The following is an 11,563-nucleotide window of genomic DNA, read 5'->3' as shown; positions in this document are numbered from 1 at the left end:
TAGCTAACTGTATGTACTTATATTTGACTGCTTTGAACAGATATGAATGCTTTGAATACTGAACTGTCAAAAGCTCTGTACAATTTGGTAGAGGTACAGAAATTTTCTACAGTATCTTTGCAACATCTTTCTCTCTGCTTGTTTGTTTGTTGATCCAGTGTCGGTTACTATGTACTTCAGGCTGCTTTTGAGCTCACTGTGTAAGCCAGGCTGGCCGCAAACTCACAGCAGTTCTCCTGCCTTAGCCTCCAGAGTGCTGGGTTATAGGCCTGTGCCACCACACCAGCTGCAAGGCGTCTTCAAGTATATAACCAAGCAAACACAAAACGCTTTTCCTTGAAAGTTTATACTATAATAACATGACTTGGTAGTTAGATGGATAGAAATAGAGACAAATCGTCTTAGGCACATCAACTTCCATAAAGCAAATGACAAAACCAAAACTTTTTAATTAAAGAAATTGTCATCATGTTTGTTTTGTGACAGGGTCTTGCCATGTAGCTTAGGCTGGTCTTGAACTCACTATGTAGCCCAGTCTGGCCTTGAGCTCATGCCAATCCTCCTGCATCTGCTTCCCATGTGCTGGAGTTACAGGTGCATATACCACGCCTGGCTGAAATCTTCATTCTTAAAATAAGCAGAGCTAGTTAAAACTGTGGAGTGTCCATAGGACTCAAATGGAAAATGGCATGGCTAACTGGACATCCAAGATCATCCTCTACGCCGCTGTAAAAATTTCAAAGAAACAAAGTACAAATTCTAAGACTTAGGAGCCTGAGGCAGGAGGATCACTGTGAGTTCGAGGGCTACACAGAAGGCTAACCTGAACTACACAGTGATACCCTGTCTCAAAAGAAGGAAAACAGGGAGGGAGGGATGAAGGGAGGGGAGAGGGCAGGCCATAAGGCATAATCAAGTTCATGTTTAGCCTTGTGTCAGTGAAATAGAGACTTAGGACAACTGTTAAAGACAAAATACTGGGCTGGCCAAATAGCTCAGAAGATTAAAGCGCCTGCAAGCAGGGGCAGGGATTAGGGGCTCAATCCCCAGGGTCTACCATGCCAGCCCTGCCCCTGGGACACACTGAGACAACAATTGAGACTGGGCATGGTGGCATGAGCCTGTAATCCCAGCTCTTGGGAAGCTGTAAATAGGCGGAGCACTACGAGTCGGATCTAGTAGTGAGACCCTGAACTTCTGTAGACCCTTCACTAAAATACAAAAAAAAAAAAAAAAAAAAGATCTGTACAACACAATGCACTAGGGAGACAGCTTAGTAGAGCAAGTGCTTGCCTGGTAAGCACAAAAAGTCCTGAGTTCAACCCCGGATGCCAGAAAAAAAAAAAAAAAAAGTACAAAATACTTTGACATATAACTGTAGGTAAGAATAGACCCATATAGTCAAAAGACAAAAAATACCTCCAAAGTACCCTCTAATTTTTTTTTTCATTTAGCAGATTAAAGAAGTATCAGTTTTTACTTTTTAAAACTGTCATTTGGTAAATAGTCAAGTGTTATTATAACAAACTAAAATGTGGTTTCACATTTCCAAGACTCGTGTACAAAAGCTACTAAGTACTAGTCCGAGGAACAGCACTGCTGCAACTTGGAAGTGCAGTCCTGAGAAGCAGGGTAGTCCTGCTACCTGTGTGGTGTGGTGTGTCTTAAACTCTCAGATGTCACCTGCCGTCCACCCTCTTCATTACTGTCATGGTTATCACACAGCAAGATGTACAGTAAGAATGAAAATAAGCTCACTTCCTTACAAGTAACAGTAAGAAAGCCCTGTAAACTTTCTTCATTCTAACTTTATCAAATGGCTCAAACTTCAAAGAAAATAAAACCACTGGGGACATTTGGATTAAGTAATACACCAAGTCACTGTTTACGTGCCAGAGCATATGCCACCTGAGGACTAAAATTAATTTTGCAGTTACAAATTCAGTTTTTGTCCCCAGAAGGAAGAGTGTCAAGTTTACTCTCTAATGCTAGAGTCCGTATATGTACTAAATACCAAAATTCAGGGCTCAGGCAAGCTGCTGCCTTCCATGTGTGTCTTGAGGGTCCCTCCACCACACAGGCTACGTCTCCCTCCAGCTGTCAATGACGCAGTGCCATATCCATGCTGTTCCACAGTCCACCCAACGCAGTAACCCAGAAGAAACGCCAAAGTCAAAATGTGAAACAATTTTCTTAACCTTAATCTACTTCTACAAGATCTTTTTTCAAAATAGCCAAAAAAAAACCATCATACCCATTTGCTTTTATTTTTTCCCCCAGAAGGTCTGATTTAAAAAAATATTAGTATATGTTGGGGATATGTAATGATTACACTCATCTTGGGGAACTGGTGCACATACATACGCATCTCAATTGTTTTCACTTCCTGTCCCCCCTCCCCTTCTTCTCTCACTGTACCCCAGAGCCACCTGCACTTATCTCCATTTCTCAGTGACTGTATCAGACCCTGAACACCAGATCTAGCCATGAGAAGAACAGAATAAATCAGTGCTAGGGGTGCTGCTCTGAATCTATTCAGTTCCTTGATGAATACCAAAGCTGTTTTAATATCTACAGAAAGCAAACAAAATTTTGAATATTTCTTTGGATTAAGCACTAGCAGTATCAGGATACAAATTCTGAGTTTAAAAGACAAAAGTTCTATAGTTGATCAAAAATAAGAACACAACATAACTCTAGTAGGACTTTGATCTTTGACAGTAATTGTTCATCTAGAGAACCCTGAAGGTTCTAAGGCCTGAATCCTAAAGAGGTTATTTCCGAGGGCCAGTGAGATAGCTCAGGGGACTAAGCGCCTGCTTAAGCAAGCAAAGGGACCAGGTTTCTACGTCTGGCACCACCTGCCACACTGGCCCCACCTCCAGGTGTGCTGAGCAGGTCACTGAGTCTGGGCGTGGTGGTGCACACCTGTAACTCCAGCCCTGGGGAGGTTGAAAACAGGATGATCACCACAAGTCTGAGCTGTGTAGTGAGAACCTGTACCAAATACATTAAAAATTTAAAAAAGGTTAATTCTTAACTATCAACTCTTAACCATCTATAAAATACCAGCTGCTCGAAACCTCGATAATTATTCTAAATGCAGTGGTGGAAACAAACACAGGTGAGTACACCTGAGATGGCTTCAAATGTGAGACCTATACATATTGGAAACCACTAAGAGACAGAGAAATTACAGGGTCCTTCTCGTACAGCTTCCTTTGAGATGCACATTTTTCAAGGCGGAGGCAAGAGAAGGAAGGAGCCTCCTGAGGATAACAGGCATCCATGAAGGAAAGCTGCTAGAGTGAAAGGAAATGCAGGACGTTGGAAAGAACGACGCACGGCACATGAAAGGGACAGAAAACACACTACGCTTGCAGCATGATGGAGACCGCCGGACGCTAGATGCAGCAAGGCTGCTGTCAATGCACAAGAAGGGGTGAGCCAGGACCCCTGGGGAGCGCACGCCCCAGGCCCCCGGGTGGCACTATTCAAAGCTCAGCAGCAGCTAGGCGTGGCCTTCGTCCCGCAGTGGGAGAATGAGACTGTGATCGTCACAGTATCTATGACCAAAAACATCAAAAGAAAGTTAAATAACTTCTGTCTTTACAAATGTGCGTGGGGTTTGTTTGTTTTTTAAAGAAATACAGATTCAGAAATCTCAACACAATATTTCAGAAGTTCAAACTCAACCTAGAGGGAGCAATTGCTGAGATGTCCACGCTTAACAGTAAGCACACCTAGTATTCCAGGGACATCTCCTTATTTTTAAAAGATGGACATAGGTAAGTAGTCATCTCTCTAAACCTAATAGAGCTAAATAAAGAAGCTTTATTAAAATGTAGCAGGCAGGTGTGCTATGAAGTCAACCAACTGATCATGACAGGAGTTTTTTAGGCACTATCAAAGAAGCAAGTATACAAACTGCAAGCTTATCCACACAGATGTATCTCAAATAACTTTTGTATGGTTTTGATACTCTAGCGTTTATAAACTGAATAACGTTTCTTTGGTTGGGGGAATATTTGTCTACAGCCATATATTTTGAATTAGGGCCCTAAAGGCTCAATGGGTTTGCTATACTAAAGATAGAATTCTTCTCTAATCTCTCTATCCATTAAATAAAATAGGAGCATAAAATTACTGCTTAGAAATATCTTCTAGATTAAAAAAAAATTAAGAGTCTTCTATAATTTCACAATCACTGCTGCCAAGAAAAAAAAAAAATCTAGTTTCACTTACTATTACTCTTTAAAGCTCTGCTGAGATTGATGTCAAGAATAAGAGCAGTTCTTATGTCACATCTCGGGTATGTGAGGCACCATCGGACAAGCTTGCGACCTGTTAACTCACGTTATACACCGATGCCTACAGCAGAAATGTTGACACCCCCATCACAGGCAACGCCACCAAGGCGCAGACCAACGGCAGCTTGCCCAAAGCCAAGAGGAACCAGGGCTTCTTCAGTCTGCGCATGCACGGCGCTTTTAACCCTTACACTAGGTCTCCTAAAATTTAGACAGGAAAGAGAATTCTACAATTTAGTCTTAAGGCAATCTTCGCCAACTCACGAATTTTAAAGTAGGAATTCCTCCACCAATTCAACAAATACATAAATTGTTAAGCTTTGTATGAATATTTGAGTTTTTATTCCACAAAATCCTTCTTTATGACTCTTCTCTCTGGCAAGGGCGAACCACCGAACTGCACATGAAGGCTCTTTCTCCATTGCTATCCTAGTGCCACACTGTTCATACACTCAAACGACACAAGAAATGAACTCATTCACATTCAAGGTTTTAAACCTCAGTGCTGGGCTGGGGAGATAGCTCAGTAGATTAAGCACTTGCCTGGCAAGTGCAAGGGCCTGAGTTCAATCCCTGGTTCCGCAAAAAAAAAAAAACACCTCAGTGCCTGACTTTAGACCATTTTTTTAAAAGCCCTCTCCTGTGATGTAGAAGACTTCTTGAAAACATACATGGCACACAATGAATTAAGAGAATGATTCCAGAATAGTCCAACACCAGAAAAAAAGAAAGTAATTTAAAGGCAATAAATATTAAGAATACAAAAAAAGAAAAGGCCAGGGAGATGCCTCAGTGGAATAAGCACTTCCCTGGCAAGCACAAGGGCCTGAGTTAACAGGAATATATCAATCACACTACTTTTCTAGGGCCTCGTGCTAACTTAATGCTATAAATAAATTTTAAAGTGAGTATGGGATGAGCCCCATATGAGGCATCGGTTGTAGGAGTTTTGCTCTCTTCCACGCAGACCCCAGAAGCAACTCAACACAGTAAGGATGTGCAGCTGACAGCTCCAGGGGCTCCAGGGACTCCAGGTCAGGGGCACAAGCAGGTATCTCCTGTAATATACACTGAGTGTCTCACTTGAAACCAGACAGTTTAAGAATTGAGAAAACTAAGCTAAAAGAAACATACAACACAACCACTGGATAAGGAGATCTATACATATATAAAGATGTGGACATCTCCATACCTTTATCTATACTCACCCCATTAAACACTTCCCAAAAGCAGAGAATAGATTAGCCAATAATCCCTAATCCTTTCATTACGTACATCAATACATTCAACTCCAAAGCCTGAAAAGGAGATTCAGCAAAGACCAGTTGTGAATGATTGTGGCTCATGATTATAAACTACTAACTCTCCAGCCACAGTTTAGCTGCAGAAAACAGACAGCAAGACTTCGGTAGTAATCTAGCAGCAGGTATGGCTGGGGAGGTCGAGGCAGAAGGGAAGCAAGTGTGAAGCCTCCCAAGGCAACTAAATGAGAGTGTCTCAAAATAAAAAATTAAACGAAGAGTAGTGATGTAGGTAGGTGCAAAGACCCCCGAGTTCAATCTCCAGTACCACAAAAACCTGGAGCAATCAACCAAGCAACAAGGACATGGGGAAAAATGTGGGATGCTAACGTTTGTACACTACGTAGCTCTTGATACTGGTGATGGTTTCTTTTTGGTACCGGAGACTGAACTCAGGACCTTGCACTTGCCAGGCAGGCACTTATGCTGCTGAGCTATCTCCCCAACATGATGGTTTCCTAATAGGCAATCTAGGGTTCAGTGTCTATAAAGAATATGACTGTTTTAATGGAGGCTAAACAAAGTAATGAAATACTTGTAGTCACTGGATAGTAGGATCTACAAAAGTTTAAAACCAAAATAACATCTCAGCTTTACCTACAATGAAATTCATGAAATCTTAAAAGTAGTTCAACTCTACCTTTTTAAGTGTTTTTTCTAGTACTGGTGATAGAGGCTAGGGCCTCTCACATGCTAGGCAAGTACTCACAAACATCTAGTACCATGCCTTTGAGCTACATTCCCAGGTCTTTTTGGTTTTCATCTGAAACAGTCTTTCACTAAGTTGCCCAGGCTGGCTGTGAACGTGAGGTCCTTCTGCCTCAGACTCTGGGTAGCTGGGCTTGCAGGCCTGCAGCTCTGAACGGGGCTTAGGACGTGTACACAAGGAAGCGTTCTTAAAGATCAAGTGTCTTTCTTTGTCAGAAAACTCAGAAGCTGAACTGTCTTCCTAGAGAATGTGGTGTACGTCAGCATCACGCATCTGTGTGTGGCAGTGGGGACTCTGAACAGAGGGGCCTGCGTTCTGCACGTGAAGGACCTCTCAGCTAGCTACAAAGTCCAGTCAGTGATTGACGTTTTTCTTTCACAAAGGACAGCTGATGAGTGCGGTGCTACCAGGTTGAGGAGACTGAGGTGGCGGCCCTGTGCTTGCACCCAGCCATTATCTCGCTGACTCACTTGCTCCAAGCATTCTGGGAGGGAGGAAGGAAGCATGACTCTCCTTCGTTATATTGCCTCCAGCAGTTAAGTGTTCAGTACACGGTGACTTGACCGATGTGTAGCGTGGACCAGGCCAAACTGCTCAGTCCTGAGCTGCCACTCCTTAAGTTTTACTTAAGACCAAAAAACTTGGCTATACTGAACGCCCTGCACTTCTCTTGAGCAAATCTGCCATCATTAACCAACTTTGCTCTCAATAAGAAAATGCAAACAAGATGTTTAATGTACTCTGCTCCAAACAGTTTTGTTTAGACCAATTATGGCTCAAATGGAACTGAATTCTGTCCCCACTGCTTGCCTTACTACAAATGGGTCTTTGTCTTTTAAAATCAGTCTTAGAATAATGCCCACTAGGCATGGTAGTGGCCATTCAGCGCTCGGATTAGCAGAAGTCCAAAAATCTAAGGGCAAAGGCAAATGTGTTGGCCACAAACACTTTTAATACAGAGATAAATAAAAAAAAAAAAAAAGTAATGAATAGCCAGAAAATATACTTGATTTCTGATCATCAGCTGTGGTGCCAATGAGGGTGATGTTGCAAACTCACGTAGGAGGTTAGCTCCACTCTGCACCAAGAGTGCTGCCTGGGTGTTTGTTTGTTTGTTTTTGCAGTACCGAGGACCTTTTGCAGAACTCAGGACCTTGTGCTTGCCAGGCAAGTGTTTATTCTACTGAGCTATCTCCCCGGCTATTCTTTATTTTTTAAAAACACAATTAAAAAGAAATTCAGTATCAACAGCACAGGAAATATGTTTAACATGCTCATGCAACCAGGCATTGTCGCACGTGCCTGTAACTCTAGCACTCTGGGAGGCTGAATCAGGAGGACTGCCAGGTGAAGACAAGCCTAGGCAGCTTTGTGACTTAGGCAGACCTTGTCTTTAAACAAACAAACAAACAAACAAACAAAAAACCCCAAAAAAACAAAACCCAGAGATGCTAGTTCAGCGTGAAGGTTCTGGGTTCAATCCCCAGGGCCCCAAATAAACAAAACAAACAAAGCTAAGAACATGCTCATCTGAAGCAGATACCTAGTGCAACCGGGTCTGGGTTCACGGGGCTCTGCTGCCTGGAGTGGCTGCTGCTGCCGCCACCACCCTTCTTCAGGTCCTCGGCATCACTGTACCGCCGGATCCAGTAATTCAGCTCCTCCCGGTCCGCTTCCTGACATCGCCTGAGGACAGTGAGCGAGCGCCTTGTTTTCTCTACCATGTCCATTATGCAGTTTAGCAGCTATGTGAGAAACAAGTGAGGGGAAGGAAAAAAGTGACACATAATTCAGCACAGATTAAACAATGTTCGGGACAATAAAACGTTCAGGATAGTGAAAGATTTAGTCCTTAGAGCTTCAATCCAATATTTCTACAACTAGATTTGAAATTCAAACCCAACAGGTAAGCAGATTTGATGGGAATAGGAAGCAAAAGAGTGGGCATCGAAGTGAGTGTGCCAAGTACCAAGGGTACTTGGCATTAGCCTGGAAACCAAGGGACCCTGCACAGCAGAGCAGCAGCCCCACTGGGCTATCCTGGCCCAGGATCTAAATTAATCTCCTAAAAGGGTTATATCAATTCAAAATCTAATCCCGTGTTCCACTGAAAATGCTCACACTCAGTACCCCACCCTCCACCCCAGGACAGCCACAAACAACACCTGCAAAGCATCTTCCAGCTTTTATTTTTTCATATAACCTCACTTCAGTGGTTTCCGAAACTTGTTTCAACCTAAATGATAAGCAACGGCTTACGTGATCAAGATGTTTCCATTCTTCCGCCCATTCTCGGTCCGTCAGTCTGTGATCGATCATCTCTTCTTGACGTGTGCCATGCAACCCTACAAGTGGAGAGAAGGAGGTCTGCTCACCCCATCTGTATGCCAGCAAATCCAAAGATGTAAAATATGTTTCACTCTGATTGGAGACAATAGTCATATCGAGATTCAGAACAACCTAGGAGCTTCTTTTTAGAATGACAAAATGCTACAGCTAAGAGGACTTACAGGCCATCTGGTCAGAACCCTCTCCTGCATGCCTGGGGAGGCCGAGGTAAGCGATCTCAAGTCTAGAGCTAATTAGCCACACAACACTTCCTACATAAAAGTATCATTTGCAGACCAAAATTAGAGAAAAAGGAGGGATACAAGGAAAGCCAACATTTTGGCCCTAGCCTTCTAAGGTCAATTAAGACTCAGGACATATGAGAACTTGTACTGTAACGTCATGTACCTCGGTAGTGTCCCAAATTTTCTGATCAAGAAGATTATGGGGCCAAAGAGGAAAGTGATCGATGACATAGAGTGGGCCTAAAGAGAGTCACATGGGGAGAAGATACTCTCTCAGGCTTTCACAGAGAGCACATTGGCCAAGCATTGGCTGTGACTCATCCACATGGCTGCACTGATAAAGGTTCTACAATCTGAGGTACAAGATCTCAGGACAAATCCTGAGGGCATTTCACTGACCTTCTCAGACCAAAAATCTACAACTCTTATTGCATAGGTCCTGCTTTACCTTGGTCTTAACCATCCAGCAGAAAAGTATAAAGACAAAATTATAAGAAATAAAGCCATGCTGTTAAGTTGAGCTGTGGGGGACTCAGGTCAATAATTTCTGACATTGCCAGTTAAACAGAAGACCCAATGCTATTATGGGCTACTGAACTCTTTTAGAATATTTTGCTGAGTTTACACACCTATAATATTCAATAATGGAACTTAGAAAAAATGGGGTATACAGATGAATGTCCATTTTGTATCTGTGTATTCAAAGTGGTTGGGATAGATATATAGTTACATTCTGTTAATGAATAGAATGATTTGTTCTAATGGTGTTTGTAAATAGGATTACAAGTCCGCATCTTGTACAGCAATTAACCACTAAGAAGAATATATGCAGTGTATTATTTGTGGAAAAATAAAAAAAAATTAAAAAAAAGTATCATTACATTCTAAAAAACACAGGAAACTGGGTCTGGGGACTGCGGCTCACTGGTACATGTTCAGAATGCACAAAGCTATGGGTTCAGGACTAAATGAATACAAGATATGAGGTGTAGATATTCCATGGTTTCAAAATGTGGGCAGTCCCATATTTAAAATAAAAACAGAAATTGTCATTTTACATGGTCAGGGATATACTTTTCCAAAATAAATCTGGTGGCATGGGGGGAAAGAAAGAAAGAAAAAAAGCACATCAGCACTGATAAATTCTGGCCATGAAGAAGGGGTTGGACAATATGAAAGGTACATATACTTACTTAATAAAACACAAAAACATGAAAAATGAGCACAATTTCTTAAAGAAAAGGTCAATGTGTCAGTTACAATTAGACAAACATAGGCAAACCAAGAAACTGAGCCTCCTAATCTGAAGTCGGTGAGAATTCATTTTCTCAGGCATCACGGTGCACTACCGTGGAAACGCAGCGCGCCCATGTTTACCAAGTGGCGCTAGTGAACGGCAGTGAACACGGGTAGTTAGCTGAGAGGCTAATTCGCAGTGTGTGTGGTCCCACCAAGAAGACAGGATGGGAAGCTCCCGCGCAAGATGCCCAGAAGCATGTTGTTCCTCTTACAGACTAACTGTGGCCCGAGGCCTTTACATGCTGCCACCAAGGAAGGGCCTTATAGGGACAGCAAGCCTTTCCGAGACTAGTGCCCCAACTGCAGGCCAAAACCTGCCTATTTATCACAAAGACTGCAATGCAATCTGCATACTGGGGATTTAGTTTAGAGAAAAACAAATTATCCCATGCTCTGTTGCTGGGGTGACGCGGCTCCCACGCTGACAGAGGGCTGTGTGCGCCTGCTGTGCCACATGTGCCACAGGGTTGCCGCCACCGCCAGAGACTGTGGCAGTATTCCCATTTGGAGGGCCTCAAGCTGTGTGGTGCGCCACTCCTCGCTCTGTGAAGAGCATGCTGAGCTTGCTATGGCTAGGCTTCCAGACACTGAAGTTCCTTCTCCAAGAGCCACAGGTAAGAATTGAATGACAGCAAGTTAAAAGAGACTGTGTTTCACTTTCTGCGAAAACTAAGCAGTCAGAAATCCTTTTAGCTCATGAAGGGGGAAAAAAAGAATCATGTGTCTCTTGAACCAACCACAGCACATAATTCCATGTATAACAGGAAAGTGAAGACAAAACAAAAACAAAATACTTTGCCAAATTCTGGCCCAATTAGAACATACTGAGATACACTTTAAAAGTTAAAATTGTCAATGCCACCTATTGGTAAAAAAGTAAAATTGCAAATATGTCATAGTAATTTGCATAACAGAAAAGACATTGGGGGAAAGTAATAGTTATTGCTGTTTGTTGTGATTATTTCAAGTTGAAATGTTTGCAAATATGTAATTTTTGTTGACTTATTTGTTGCCTGTGTTGTAGGAAAAAAGCACTACTGTAAGATTAGTCATCACAGAAAACAACCACAGAGTGATAAGAATATAAATATGAAAGGAACTTCCCTAATGGTGGCATCTAAGTATTTGTCTTTGAAGGCCAAGAACACCAGAGGTTTTAAAAGTTAAAAAAAAAAAAAAAAAAAAAAAAAAAATTCAGGGATGGTGGCACCCCTCTATATCCAGCACTCAGGAAGTTGAGGCAGGAAGATCACAAGATCAAGGCCAGTGTGCGCCAACATGATGAGTTCAAGGTCAACCTGAGAACTACATAGCAAGACGTTGGGTCAAAGAGTTTTCAAAGTCCAGCAAACTAAGTCCAGGAAGATACAA

The 11,563-nt window shown here is 42.4% G+C and overlaps 1 protein-coding gene across 2 annotated transcripts in view; it reads right to left on the bottom strand.

The window, feature by feature from the left end:
- The window catches only part of Runx1t1 (RUNX1 translocation partner 1), a 119,098-nt gene that overhangs the window by 20,344 nt on the left and 87,191 nt on the right, over nt 1-11,563 (bottom strand). For both annotated transcript variants that reach the window (XM_004641314.2, XM_023701348.1), the window contains exons 7-8: nt 8,580-8,665; nt 7,864-8,065 (exon numbers count right to left, since the gene is read on the bottom strand). In XM_004641314.2, the coding sequence (XP_004641371.1) occupies nt 7,864-8,065; nt 8,580-8,665 (288 nt within the window). The remainder of the gene's footprint in view (nt 1-7,863; nt 8,066-8,579; nt 8,666-11,563) is intronic.

This window comes from Octodon degus, unplaced genomic scaffold (genome assembly GCF_000260255.1).
Source record: "Octodon degus isolate 3935 unplaced genomic scaffold, OctDeg1.0 scaffold00134, whole genome shotgun sequence".
NCBI classification, from domain to species: domain Eukaryota; kingdom Metazoa; phylum Chordata; class Mammalia; order Rodentia; family Octodontidae; genus Octodon; species Octodon degus.
This window is presented reverse-complemented; position numbering and strand designations above follow the sequence as displayed.